The 14,532-nt window shown below is 48.6% G+C and overlaps 1 protein-coding gene across 1 annotated transcript in view; it reads right to left on the bottom strand.

Moving 5' to 3' along the window:
- Positions 1–14,532, bottom strand: part of ep300a (EP300 lysine acetyltransferase a) — a 29,710-nt gene that overhangs the window by 12,727 nt on the left and 2,451 nt on the right. The window contains exons 2-18 of the mRNA XM_076298336.1: positions 12,124–12,767; positions 10,667–10,828; positions 9,074–9,395; positions 8,581–8,694; positions 7,601–7,807; positions 7,006–7,099; positions 5,603–5,719; positions 5,295–5,412; positions 4,889–5,072; positions 4,712–4,765; positions 4,407–4,483; positions 4,029–4,193; positions 2,527–3,036; positions 2,056–2,292; positions 1,791–1,959; positions 1,438–1,556; positions 652–891 (exon numbers count right to left, since the gene is read on the bottom strand). Of these exons, the coding sequence (XP_076154451.1) occupies positions 652–891; positions 1,438–1,556; positions 1,791–1,959; positions 2,056–2,292; positions 2,527–3,036; positions 4,029–4,193; positions 4,407–4,483; positions 4,712–4,765; positions 4,889–5,072; positions 5,295–5,412; positions 5,603–5,719; positions 7,006–7,099; positions 7,601–7,807; positions 8,581–8,694; positions 9,074–9,395; positions 10,667–10,828; positions 12,124–12,767 (3,533 nt within the window). The remainder of the gene's footprint in view (positions 1–651; positions 892–1,437; positions 1,557–1,790; positions 1,960–2,055; positions 2,293–2,526; positions 3,037–4,028; positions 4,194–4,406; positions 4,484–4,711; positions 4,766–4,888; positions 5,073–5,294; positions 5,413–5,602; positions 5,720–7,005; positions 7,100–7,600; positions 7,808–8,580; positions 8,695–9,073; positions 9,396–10,666; positions 10,829–12,123; positions 12,768–14,532) is intronic.

Below are 14,532 nucleotides of genomic sequence, written 5' to 3'. Positions count from 1 at the left end.
AACCTTTCCTTGTGCTTGTGAAATGAATGGCTATTGGTAAAAGCTGAAACAAAACAAGGCTGTGCTCGAAGGCCTAAAAACGCTGTGCAAGCAAAAAAGAAACACGCAAGACAGTGATGGTCATTGTAAGCCTCGCCCCATAAATTTGGGAACACATAACTTAGCCCAAGGCTCTTGTATTTTGTGACACAATCGTCTGCATACACCAAGTTTAAAAGCCTGTCTTTGCCCGAAGATTGCCCGAAGCAAAATCACGACCAAGACGGGTTAACTGGCATGTGCCGCCGCACCCCCCCCCCCCCCCCCCTTCGTGATAACATTACAAACAATTGCCCCCCTGCCCCAACCACCCTTCCCCCCCCATTCCCCCTCATCAACAACATGGCTCTCTCCCAGGAGGTAATGTGCTGAGCTCTCCGGCATTTAACGCTCAGCCTCACATGGCTCTCCTCGGCTCAGTGCTATGACAGGTGCGAGGAACTGCGGCCCGTCCACTGAGACTCGGGCTAAAATGGATAGGGCTAAAAAAAGGGCCAAGCACACAGGAACAGTGAAAACCGTGTACAGCTGTACATTTCAAATAAAGAAAAAAACACATTAGTCTATTCACACACGACACACACACACACACACACACACACACACACACACCTTTCTCCCACAGCAGTAGCCCAGGCCCTGCATGACAGGGTCGATCTCCTGCTCGAAGACCTCAGCCAGCTTGGAGCAGTACTTGTAGACGCGCGAAGTCTTGCGGTTGTAGAGCCAAGCGTTGTTGAACATGAGCCAGATGTCGTCCACGTACTGCCAGGGCTCTTGGTACTGACCAGTGTCTAGCTTGCGCTTGATGGTGGACAAGTCGATGGGGTTCTTCACAATGTCAAAGTAGTCCTGTGGAGAACAACATCAAACAGTTTTACAAGTCAGAGTCAACGGAAGTAGCTCCTTTACACTTATGTAGCTCCTATTTTTGAGAGTGGTTGACAATTCTGCCCGGTATGAATACATGGTGTTTGTTTCATCTAAATGGTAAGGAGGAACCTGACGGTCAGTTAATTTCCCCTAGAAGTCTCCACTACTCAATCACAGTGCTTCTGGCCATGTTATAACTGTGTTCATCAGTACAGATGCAATCTACAGTACCGTTACTACACTTACAAAGCTTATTAACAACTTTGCTCAGTGTATTAAGTTTGTCCCTTCTCAGCTGATGTACACTACACTGTTGTGGTGTAGAGGTTTCATTCTATTTGAAACTCTTAATGGTGTTTTACACCTCCATATTTACACCTACTTGAACAATTCTTCTCATACACACAAGCTGCAATAGACATAATTGATGTAAACTGCACGCCATTAAGCATGATCCCAAATCAGCACTCCAACTCAAAAGGTGTATCCTAGGTCAGTGGCAGAGATCAAAGTGTTGGTACGTACAGGAATGCCCAGCAACTGTGGATCCACAGGTTGGCGGAAGGGCAGGGACTCTGGGTCCTGGCGATACAAAGCCTCCAGTGTGGGCATGAGGGCTTGCCGTAGCTCCTCTGGCTTGAAGACTGCACAAAGTGGAGAGGTCAGAGGTGAAAGGTCAATGAAATTAGTAAAAAACCTGAATCATTTGAGTTCATATTAATAACTAATGATTAATGATCATTCATGTGCAATTTGGCTTTGTAGCAATGTTGCATTAAACGCTTGTTCAGATCCTTAAAAGTATAGAAAGAAGGCAGTACAGGGAATTAGTTGAAACTAAAATCACAGCATGACTAATGAAAGGAATACAGCCTTACTCTTCTTTTTGCTCTGCGGTCCTGCAGGCGAGGAGCTGGTAGCTGAGGGCGTTGATGCCTCCTCCTCTTCTTTGGGTTCCGTCTTCACTTCCGGCTTCCTGTCTTCCGCCGTGGACGTCTCCATGGCGCTACCTTTCCCACCATCACCTGATGGCTCCTCTTTCTTTATCTTAAAAGGGTGAAATTCAAATTTCAAGTTTAACACAACATTGCAATTAGGACACGACAGCAGTTCACAGCCGACAGTTCACATAACATGACTTACATCTGGTTTCTCTTCAGTCTTCACGCCACCCAACTTTCCCATCCTGCCTCCACCGGCCGACTCCTCTTCATCCTCCTCGTCTTCGTCGTCCTGCTGCTTCACATCCATCTTGGTGTTGTGGCCAGACGTTGCTCCGTCGCAGGGCGCCTGCTGAGACGAGGTGTCAGCGCTGCTGCTACTGACGGAGGCCGGCGTGGCTACCTGCCCGTCCAGGTGGAGCGAGCCCTTCTGAGACAGCTGGAGAGAGAGCAGCGAGAGTCAGGAGGGTGAAAGAAGCAGCGCTTCTGAAACTAACATTTAGCACCACCATTGGGCATAGTTTAGCCTTGATATCTTCAACTCATACTGTATAATCCCTTATAAGTACATAACATATTTTGTCCTAATCAAAACTTATTCCCTGACGACATGATTAAAACACAAAATTTAATGCATCCATTTAGTTAGGTATCCCCTTGCAAAGCGACTCACTGGAGTGCGGGGCAGCTGAGATCCGTGCCCTGCGTTGGGGGTGGACAGAGTGCACTGCTGGCTTCCCGAGCCCACCGAGCCTGGGCCGCCTCCCATCGACTGCTGGCGCATCTGCGGGGGCTTGGGAGAGGCGCCTGGCCCCTGGGAGAGGGGCTGCGGGCCGACGCTGCCGGGCAGCTGAGGGAGGCCGGGCGTGTGGGGCTGCGGCGTCTGGGAGCCCGGGTGTACCGTCGGCGGAGGCGTGCGGTGCGGGGTGGGACTGCGGCTGCGGGCCGGCGAGGGCGAGTTGCGGACGGCCGGGGGGCAGTGCGGCATGCTGAGGGGCTGCTGCTGCTGCTGCTGCTGCTGCTGCTGGGGAGGGGTGGAGGAAGAGGAGGCCGAGGGGGGACCAACGCTGCCGGGGCCCGTGCCCATGCCCGAGGACATCATGGAGGAGCCGCCGCCGGCCGACCCGGGCTGGCCGAGGGGGCTGTTGACGGGCATGGAGGGAGGAGTGGGCATCTGGGCCTGCTGTGGGATGGCAACACACACAGGCTCAAGAGAGGAGCTCAAATACACCACCACACTTCAACACACAGCAGCAACTACAGATGTACAACAGTAACATCAGTGATGCTGACAGCCAGTACGTTTAACATGCACAGTTTAGCCGAGCAACAGTTATAGCTGTTATAGCTATAGATTGGACTGGACTGCTGCGTTTACATGCTGGATGGGAATTATTGACCGTAGTATGCATGTTTTACTCCGCTACGCTAGATGGCGTAGGTCATCTAGATGCTCCCCTCCCTGCTCATAAAGTCCATATTAGCTAGATTAGCTTGCTCAATTGCTAGCCAACTTTGGATTATAAGTGTAACTAGTTAAATAGTTGACTTTACTTTTTGACAATGTTCTTATGGACATACTGGGGGATGTCAATTCATATATGTATGAAATATGGTGCAACTTATGAGTATGTAGCGTTGTGGCATAAGGTTTATGTAGTTAGCTTACCAACTGAGCTAAAAAGGCTGAGGTGTACAGAGGTACGCATGTAGAGTACCACAGTCAAATTTCAGTTTGATAGCCGTGTATATATGCTTGAGTAGCTTTATGTCATATTATATTTAGAATTATCTAGGTGTGTTGGTTGGACCGAAAGAGCTTCGATTTCCTCCGATTTTAGCCGACTATGCATATTTACATGCATTTAAAAAACTTTGGTTTGGGTTGGACTAACAATAATTTGTTTTTTTTCCGAGTGTCATGTAAACATACTGAGAGAAGTGGGGGGGGGGGGGGGGGAGTGATCCGCTATGACCTTGCCTGTACTTCACCATACACGAATGACAAAACTAGGATTAGACACAGATACAATCTAGAGATACAGAATTATGTTCTAAACAGGTCACTCCAACTCTATGGAGACCTCAATGTCCATTAGTGTACTTGACTCTACAGTCAAGTCTGAGAGAGGAAAAGATATATACATGAAGACCAGCAGGTAAAGACTCTCTCACCTGAGCCATGCTTGCCTGGCCACCAGACTGGCCCATGTTAACGTTGACGTTGCCGAGAGATGGACCGGCTCCAGGGAACTGGCCCTGCACTGGTGCCATGTACTGGTTCTGCATCTGGGCCACACTGGACTGGGCCATCCTCGCTCCTCCTCCCATTCCCATCTGCTAAGGAAGGAAGGAAACACACACACACACACAATGTACAACCGTCAGACGCATGAACTCTGTGACATTTACTTAACTGGGTCACACTGACACCACTGCGCACACACACACAGACAGTGAATTACGCGTCAGCAGTGGCAAGGCACCAGTCTGCTATGAGCAGTGACCAGTGGTCAGTAGCCATGAGCTGAGGGGGCTGGTCAGAACTCTTACCTGGTTCATGGGCGTTCCAAGCTGAGGGGGCGGAGTAGACCTGGGGCCCATGGGCATCTGGTTAAAGGGGGGCATTCCTACCAACCCAGAGAAGAGGAGAAGAGGACGTTAGACTGAAAGCAGTTTTTATGGCAATTTTTTGTTAAAGGGTGAGGAACACCACCACAACAATGATCACAATTTTAGAGAATTTTTGATTTAATATGTTTTCTTATATGAACAAGAAAACACAGAAATAATTAAACCCATTGGTCAAATAAATGGGTATGAATAATAAACACAACTGTTCCAATGGTCAATCATACCTGCAGGGTTCTGCATCCGGTTGACCATTTGGGCGGGACCTGACAATGGACCATCTACAGAAAGAGGAGGAGAATGAGACACTGTGCGCATTGGGAATTAGTGTAGGTTGATTAAGACAGAGCATGATGCGTTTTTTTATGGTGTTAAGATAAAAGTGTGTGTGTGATTCCACTCACTAAGTGGCAGTCCCGTTGGCGGTGTCGGCTGGCCCATTACAGGAGGGCCCGGTGGCAGGACATTGGGGGCCATGCCTGGTTGATTTCCCATAATGCCTTGCTTCTGCAGTCGTGTCCGCCGCTTCTCTTCCAGCTCCTTCTGGATCTTGTAGATCTTCTCTGCCAGGAGATGGTAGTACTCAGCCTGAAACACCACCAAGGAGCGCAAGAGTCACCAACAAACAAACAAAGATGGAACATCCCATTGAAGACTGAAGGGGTGAAGATTAACCATAAGTAACCAAACAAAACACCAGCCAATGGCCACACACACATACGAGAACACCTCCAGAATGTCCAGACAGGAGCGGTGCCTAATTATCCAGCAACAACTCCCATCTAGACACAACAACAGTCAGACCCTTACCCTGCTGTTGGCAGACTCGTACATGTCACCCTCCACCTTCCGTGCGTACGCCACCAGGTTCTCCATCCGCCGGTCCTTCAGAGCAGCGGGGTCTGGCGTCGGGAAAATGGCCTGGACACTGGAGAGCGCGACGAGGGTGAGTAACATAAATGGCATGATCATGAATCATCTCAGAATGCAATGTGATCTCAGTAATGTGACACAGGGTTAATTAAGAGACATGATGAACGTGGGTAACAACTAAAAAATTAAGTTTGGTAAATCTGTGTGTGTGTGTGTGTGTGTGTGTGTGTGTGTGTGTGGCTTACAGCTTGTGGACGAGATGATTGCGCAGATCCTGTGTGATGTCCTCATGCCAGCTCTTCCTCATGCCCCCGGTGGAGGCTGGGTTGGCTGTGGGCATGGTGCCGCTGTCATTCATCAGGCTGCACAGGGGAAGAAAAGGGGGGGGGGGGGGGTGTGTTACTTAGAACTCAGTCTTTGGTAGACCGCACTAGCTTACAGGTAGTCCATCAGGCAACATTTAAATGAGACCAGGAGGGAAATGACAAAATTCCAAATCTGACTCTGAAATCTAAATCTGACTCTGAATCTGACATAATGCCGTTTAATGCCCAGCCAAGCCCTATGTGTTGGGCTCTAATAAACCCAACAACAAGGGCTCACACATCTAGTGTGTCAGCGTAACAATGTTTCTTAAGCCACATTTCAAGCCAGAGAATTTCATATATCACAGTAAGCATTGTAGCTTAAGCTGTTTGTAACAGAGAAGTGCACCAAAGACCTAATGACCTAACCTGAACACCCAACAAGTAAAGACACCCATCCATGGGCCAAGCAATCCTTGGGAAACCGGTTCTGTGGTTTAAAAGAGGGTCCAGCCAGTTCTCACCTCCTACGTTTGCTTATTATCTGGCTTCACAAGGTCTTTGTGTTATCCAGGTTATCCAGGACTGTGTTTGCCAAAAAGGCTGTTTTATGCTTCTACAATGATACGCGCTGCCTCGACGCCTGCATGAACCTTTCAAAGTTCTGTTTCTCCTGTGTCTGCGTCGCTCACCACCAAAACGGTAGTCAGAATGGCAAACTCCATAGACTGCCATGCTGAAATATTAATCTCATTTGTTTGGCCTTTTCTTGCTTAAATTTTATAAATCAAGTGTTGATTTGAAAATGTTACTAACAAATAGACCCTTTACAAACGGATAACCCGGTCATTGAAACCAAAATATGTCGGAGTTTATTTGCAAAGCTTATGTCAGTGAACTAGCATGTTGCTACTCCCCATAGTAGGCTGCTTGAAGCAACCGGCTCTCAATACACAGGGCAAGTCAACCGATCACAGTCCTTGCAGTCAGCGCTGCCTCGACGCAAGATTACAGTTTTTTGGAGGTGCGCGTCAGGCGACGGTGGAGGGTGGGGGGGGGGGGGGGGTACACTGTAACGAACAGGGCTTGGAGGGGCTACGCCGTCGATTCAACGCAGAAGCAGAAAATCATTTAATTTCAATCAAAGAGTAATTTAACAACTACCATAGTAAAATGGCAGAAAGAGAAAGAGACTATAATTTTGAAAAACCTTTCCACAGTTACCTCTGTGGTTGTTCAAAAGAGTTTTCGGGAAACATTGTCCAGACCTCGCCCTATATGAAATCAGACTCCTACAGAGCATTTCTGGTCATGGGCTGGTTGCAAAAGGCTGAAAATCTCACCTTGAGTTCATGTTGAGGTGCATCATGGTGTCCTGCAGAAGGCTGCCCTGGTTGGGTCCCTGGCTGCCCACTGCTCCATTCACTGGATTCCCTCCTGAAAAAAACATGTGATGGGTGAGCAAAGCTTGGACAAAGAAAAAAATGAGCAGAACTTCCCCACACCCCTAAACTGTTAAAAATGTGGTCTGGGTTTTACTGTAGATAATCCATTCAATGATCCAAGTAGGCTTAGTCCAAAGAAATGTCGCAACCACTGTGGAATCACAAAAGTTCAGAGATTTTTCACATCTGCAAGCTTTCACTGAAAAAAGGTCATTTGGGAGAATTCCATGTTCTACTCTGCTCTGCTCCCCACAGCGTTATTAACCAAATGATTACATCCCACCACAGGAAATGGGGATTCATTAAAAAGTGATTCACCTGCTTTTCAAGTCGTCCCATCAGAAACACTATCTGAAGTAAGAGCAACTCGCTTGCATTTGCAAAAGGGTGAAAACAAGCACTTAAACAACGTGTGTGGTGCTTTGTCTGCGTCATTCTTCCAGGAGTTGATGCCCAGCCCTTATACTGCCCTGTGCCCGCTGTGAACACTTACCCATGGCGTTGAGGGATCTGGACGTGGCCTGGTTGGGCTGAGGGTGCACCTGGTTGCCCGAGTAGGTGAGGCCCAGGGCGGCATAGGCCCTCTCGATGGAGCTGGGGTCAATCTGGCCCGGCGTGTTGAGGCTGGGAGCGCTGGGCTGGCCGCCGGTCACTGAGCCCAGCCCACTGCCCAAACCGAGGCCTGCAGAGCCCACGAGAGCTGTGGGGAGAGAGGGATGAAGGGAGGAAGAGAGGGGGAGAGAGGGACAGAAAGAGGGAGAGAGAGAGGGAGAGAGTGGAAATAGACAAGTGGCGGAAGAAGAAGAGATTCAGTCGAAGTTACTAATGAAGTGAAACATTAAAACAAGTCACATTGTACATGCTAAGCACCAAATATCATGAGTAAGATTATGGTTTTCTATGTGATCAGAACTGAACCCAAAGAAATAAACATTCGAGACAGACAATATGTCTTCTGTTGGGTTGGCATCTTAAAAGACACTATGCTTTAGTGTCTATTTGTTTTAGACATGCACAGCTGCCCAGCTCCAAGATGAATGATATAAATCAGGTCCCATCTCCAGTTTCAAGTCGCCCCAGCACATTTATCACAGCGATTTTATTTAAACAACTAGATGAAGAGAATCTGATCTGGAAACGATCCTGCCAAGGGCCATTCAAATGCCTGATCAAATTCCCAACTAAATCTGTGCTTTATTTTTATAGAAAGTGAACTGATATGGGTGGATCTCAAAAAAATACAGGGTAAGGGGGTTGGCATCGGATTCCATTTCACCCCATGCAGGATTGCCAAAGTTGTACTAAGAATATGCCGAAATGCCATCAGCAGGAGCTGGCAGCGTGGTGCCCTGCTGTGTGTGTAAAGAGTGAATGTGTGTGTGTGTGTGGGTGGGTGGGTGTGTGTGTGTGTGTGTGTGTGTGCGCGCGAAGTGGCGGGACGAGCGGAGTCTGGACAAGAGTACACACACTCACACTGCTGATTCCTCTTGTCTCCGGCGTTTTTGAGCGGCAGACACACAGGGCAGTCCTGTCGAGTGCAGTTCTTCCAGTGGGAGATGATCTGTCTGGACGAGGCACAGTGCGCCACTGTGTAAGGACGCAGAGAGAGAAAGAAAATGAGAGAGCGAGAGAGAGAGAGAGAGAGAGAGCTTAAGGTCAACACAGGTCACGATGAGCCCTCTTCACCAAGTAAGAACACAACTAGGAATGGGGCACTCTTGTGCTGAACTACAGAACCTCATTAATCACTGGCCAAGTTAAAGCCATAATATTGATGCAAGTCTTGAGGAAAATATATAAACAATAAGGTTCTTAAAAGACAAACAAAAAGTACATTCTACTATAGATGGATCGCATTTTTCTTTAGAGTTCAAAGATAAAAAAAAAACCCTCCTTAAAAACAATTTTAATATCATGCATTCATCCTAAAAAACGGCCACAACCCACACCCTCACAAGCCCCTCACCTTGGCAGGTCTTGCCGGCCTGGCAGTGGGTCATGTGGTTGAGGACGTTCTTCATGGTGCGGCAGTGGGGCAGGTTGCACGGGCGCATCTCGCCGTTGGCCTGCTCGCGCCGCTGGCACTTGTGCGCGTGCAGCAGGAGCACCAGCTGCTGCTGGATCAGCTTGCGCTTCTCCGGGTCAGCCGTGGGGGGCACCCCCACCCCGACGCCCACCCCGGCAGACGCCCCGCCCGGGCCCGCTGGACCCAGGCCACCCTGAGCGTTGGGCACCATACCCGCTGGTCCTGACGTGGCCACCCCACCTGCTGTGGGCTGCTGGGAGGCCTGGGACAAAGGGGAAGAGGGAGAGAGAAAAGGAGAGAGGAAGAAGGGAAAGGAAGAAGGGAAAGGAGAGAGAGGGGATGTTAAATTGGATATTGTGAGTGGAAACTTGCAGTTCGATAGCCAGAACATGAAGAGGTCCGCTCTGGTTTTCATCCGTTTCAGTTTCAAAAGATCCCACCTGGACTCGATTCTATCTATTTACACAATCAACCAAACGAAAGGTGGCCACATTTGTGCAAAACATGTTCTACGGACCCACAATAAGACTAAACTACAGACAGGCTTTACTCTACTATGAAGATATTTTTGTGTTTTTCCCCATTTCCCCTTGGACCTGGAGATGAATAATGTCAGAACAATATTTCTGAATTCAACATTTTCATTGAGCTATATGATTTAAGATGGCAATAAAGACACAAGACTGTTACTCAAAAAGTGGGAACAATTTAGCTCAATATACAGTGGGAGAGGGCGAGACAGAAATGTGTGTGTGAGTGTGTGGGGCTGAATGATGCCATGTAGGCTACGTTTACACTGGCAGGCCTTGATGCACGGTTCTGATTTTTTGCCTATCGGATCTTCTTGCCTGCCCGTTTACATCTACGTTTAAAAGTGGCCCATATCAGAAAAGTCTGTGTTTACATGGTTCACTAATTTGCTCAACACTTGAGCCGGCCCGCATGCGCACAAGAGGGTTTGGTCACGGGAATGAAAGCAAACACACAGATGGCACTGAAAATGCACGGATCAGATATAGGCCCAAAATCGAAACTGTGCATCAAGGCCTACCAGTGTAAATGCAGCCTTACACACTTCTAAATTGCACCACATGCCAACACTGTAAGTAAACCTGGACTGAATAACTGTATAATTATAATTATAATAATTATATTAGAGTTTACACTATAGCATGTAGCAACAACTGTTGAATTGGGCCTGGAGTAGTCATAGAACTTGTCTATGTAAAAGTAAGAGCGAATAGAGGCAGGCAATCCCTCCTGCCCCCAAGCAGAAAATTGGTAGAGAAAAAAAAAAAAAAAAAATGCACGGCGGTGTAGGGTCAGTTCAGTTTGGGAATTTCCTGCTACTAATGTGCTCGGAAACCAGAGCACAAGCACAGCTCTGCTCAGAGCCGTAAGGTGCAGCGCAGCAGCAGAATTAAGAAGCCCTCATGCATAAGTAGCAAGGGACAGAGAGGGAGGGAGGGAGGGAGGGAGGGGGAGAGAGAGGGAGAGAGAGAGAGGATATCAGCATGTTGGTTTGTTGCTCACCATTCCGGCCATCCCTTGCATGGGCTGCGGCTTCTTGTCCATGCTGAAGGGCAGGCCGGCTTTGTTCTGGAGCTGCGGGGCCAGCCCAGCTCCTCCCAGACTCTGGCCTGCGGACTGGCCGTACGGGCCTCCATAGGGGCCCGCGTTTCCCACCATGCTCATCTGAGGAGGAGCGCGAGGAGAGGAGATGGAGTTATGGAAGAGGGACAACAAAAACACACATTTGTTAGCCTACACGTCAACAAAAAACAAAAAAGTGTTTGAGTGTTTACATTTCTTCAAATAGACAATTCTCAACGGTTCATTACAGACTCATTACGTGCCATTAGGAAGAAAATGTGAACTGGACAGAATCAAGTGCTTATTAGGCCTATTACATCCTGATAATAGTGTCAATTATACCAAATACAGCAACTGAAACAACAGGAAGATAACATCAATACAGGACCTTAAACGAAAGACTCCACTAACTCAAAACTCAACCTATTAATCAGTGTCTGTTCACAAAAAGAAACACCACAGCCATTTATCAAAATGTAGAACGATGCAGTACAGTAGAAGGCATCAGCTGAGGACCCAAAGCGTTCTACTGCGTGCTAGGCAGGGCAGGGCAGTGGCAGGTCAATGACGCCATAAAAACAAACAATAAAAACAGCACTACTTTCACTTCGGCCAGCTTAATTCCTCATTCTTCACAGAGCGTGCCACATTAAATAACAAGGCGGCTGCACCGGGCCTGAAGTGAAACAGCCATTTTCACTCCAGAGGGGCACTAACTCAGTCGAGCTTTAGTGCTCATATGCAGCGCCGCGGCCGCAATTAAAAGCAGCCATCTTCTCGGGGGCAGTGGCAGACGCAGGGACCGCTCCTCATCAATTAGGCAGGTAATTTACGCCCCCATTAAGACATCAGAGACAGATTAGACCAGACAACTCAATTAGAACGCCAGCAGCACGGAAGGTGGAGCTCATCGGAGAGCAAACGACTTTGAGCTTGTCAGCAGGAGGATCCTCATATCTCTTGTACGATACAAACCTACAAACCACGACTATCCTGATAGAGGGGGTCAGATAGGGGCCTTTTTTTTTTTTGCAAGACAAAACCATCAAACCAGCCACACATACAAACACTTGTGTGGCCCTGCAAAACATCAACAATTTTAGATCTTCGACACAGTCAATGCACAGATGCATTTTGCAATAGCAAAATGACACATTAAACAAACAATATTCTTTCACTACTTCAGGGAACAACCTCATGGACAATTTAGAACATAAACATTACTGCTGCCTCTACTACCCTATGGGATTCAAAGTATTTTCTTTTAACGCTAGTTGGCCAACATCTCCATTCCTACACCGACATTCCCAACACTGAACTCTGCCCCTTTTCCTTTAACTCGATGCATCCGCCCACACAGAGCTAGGCTCGGCGACACGCCTGCAGGGTCCTCTTACCTTGTTCAGTGCTCCGGGTTGCTGTGCTCTCAGTGCGTTCTGGCCGGCCACTCCTGGCTGCTGTTGCTGGAGCGTCTCGGCCAGCAGGTTGCTGTTGCTACCCATGCCCTGGTTGGGGTAGCCCATCCTGGGGGAGCCGTTCATCACCTGCCCCCCCATGCCCATGCCCTGCTGCTGGGGTGTGGGGCCCACTCCCTGCTGCGACTGCGGTCCGGCGCCCTTCTGGACGCCCATCATGCCTCTGGTCAAGCCGCCCACCATGCCAGCCATTTGCTGCTGCTGCATCAGACTGGACTGCTGCGGGGACATGTGCTGCTGCTGAGACTGGGGGCCCATTCCCTGGGGCCCCGGCGACATCTTCATGTTGCCCAGGAGGTTGCCCATCCCTGGCCCGGCCTGGTTTGCCCCGGGGCCTCCCTGCTGTTGCTGCTGGGCACCCGAGCGGAGGAGCTCGGAGAGCTGCTTGTGCTTGGCAGCGGCGTCCTGGCCCACGGCCCCGGCCATGCCCAGACCCATGGAGCTGGAGCCCGGGCCCAGGCTGTTGTGCAGCTGGCTGAGGTCGCCCCCATTGGCCAGGCCCAACTCCGAAGAGCTGATAAGTTCATCTGGGAGGTCGTGTTCCAGGTCAAAGAGGGAGCCAAAATCTGCAGGAGAGGGACGGTCATATAGAGGAAGACACAGGGAGAAAGACAGGCAGAAAGACAAGGATGGAAGGGAGGGGGGAGAGCAAAGACCAACATTAGTTTTGGTTGCGAAACGATGAAAGGATTTCCATTAAATTTATTCACAATGATTTCAGTTTTGCACGCGTTGATGCAATAAATCAAGTCCAACAAGTCCAACAAAGCCATAAAGTCATCAAAGTCGGATTTGTTTTAAAAAGAAACTTTTCCCCGTAAATGACACGGACGAATAAGTAAGAATTGCTCCAGCATGAACTTGAGTCTTTTGCCATTCCACAGAGCTGAAAGACAACACAATAAAAACATCTCGTTGTGGCTTCCACTGTGTGATGCCCGAGGCGTTTGCGTGCAGCGAGCGGGAGAGAAATGCTTCCTCCCTGGGCAGAGCGGCAGCACAGAGCAGGGCAAGTGTGGGGTGGCGGTCCCCTGGGCCGCCTGTGGGTTTGACTGGGTGCCAGGGGCTGAGTGGATGTTGTAAGGTCGTAGCACTGAGCCGTAGGGAGGTAAACACTGGCGCCCAGCTAAGAGCAAACAACACTTACGTTCACACTCGCGCGCACACACACGCACACACACACACACACACACACACACACACACACACACACACACACACACACACACACAGGAGTGTGTGCAGGAGTACACACACACGCGCATGCCCACACACCCCCACACACACACAAGTGCAGGAGTACACACACACGCATGCTCACGCTTCTGCTGCTTACTTAAGGGGCGGGCCTTAAGGGTAGGAGAGATTTCCAGAGTAAACAATCATATTTCACTGACATATCAGGACATAAACAAGCAAGCAAGACCACCAACCTGACAATTACAAGCCTTGCTGTTCGACTGCTGACAGCAGTGCTTTTTTGTGTGCGACTAAAGTCAGAAGTTATGATACAATTGGTTGTTAACAGATGGTATTCCTCAAAGGGTGCTCATCCAATCACTTGCCAAAGTTTATGAAAAAGTACACACAAGGTACTTTTTTAAATAAATAAATAAAAAGCAGCAGCAGCCTGAATATGGCAAAATCCAAAGATTCATCACTGCCTGCCAAACACATCACACCTTTCAGTGTTTCCCACAGAATTGAATTCCATTTGTGGTGGTTGGTTTGCAGAATTAACTTGAATGCAACAGTTTTTAACAAATTAGCACTGCGTGATTATGATGCTAACCAGATTTAAGCACAATTTAGTACAACCTGGAAAATCATTGTGTGGTTGTCAATGTTGATATTGTGCTGGGCCGCCACAAATAAGTCAATGTATGGGAAACTGCCTTTAAAAGTAGCTCAGCAGCTCTCCACTAAAAAGAACCAGCTTATTAAGAAACACTTGAACGCAAAGCAACTGGAATCTTTCAGCATACATGATGCTGTTCACTACATCTGAACTGCTCACGAGTCACGCTGTTGCACCAACAGGCAGGAAAGCAGGCCAGGATTGCTTACAGCCTTCTCTACTGCCAATCAAATTAAAATCAAGAAGCCCTCTACCTCTTCTCTCCCTCTCCATCCACACTGCCGGCTTCCATGGAAGCAGTTGACAGCATGAGAGGTGGCCACATAAGTGTGCCTAGAGCTAGTTCATGCATTTCATGCACATGACAGGCCTTCTCCTGCAATATCAGTCTGAGCCTAACAATCTACTTGCTTCTGCATCTTCAGAATATCATAGTACTGCCTTTTTGGGTGCATTTAGAGAACATACACTCC

This window comes from Alosa pseudoharengus, unplaced genomic scaffold, assembly GCF_046254945.1.
Source record: "Alosa pseudoharengus isolate Yale_2024_CS ecotype anadromous, Long Island Sound unplaced genomic scaffold, YU_APseudo_1.1 YU_APseudo_1.1_scf_21, whole genome shotgun sequence".
NCBI classification, from domain to species: domain Eukaryota; kingdom Metazoa; phylum Chordata; class Actinopteri; order Clupeiformes; family Clupeidae; genus Alosa; species Alosa pseudoharengus.
The sequence above is the reverse complement of the archived record's forward strand: the minus strand, read 5'-3'. Positions and strand labels throughout refer to the sequence as shown.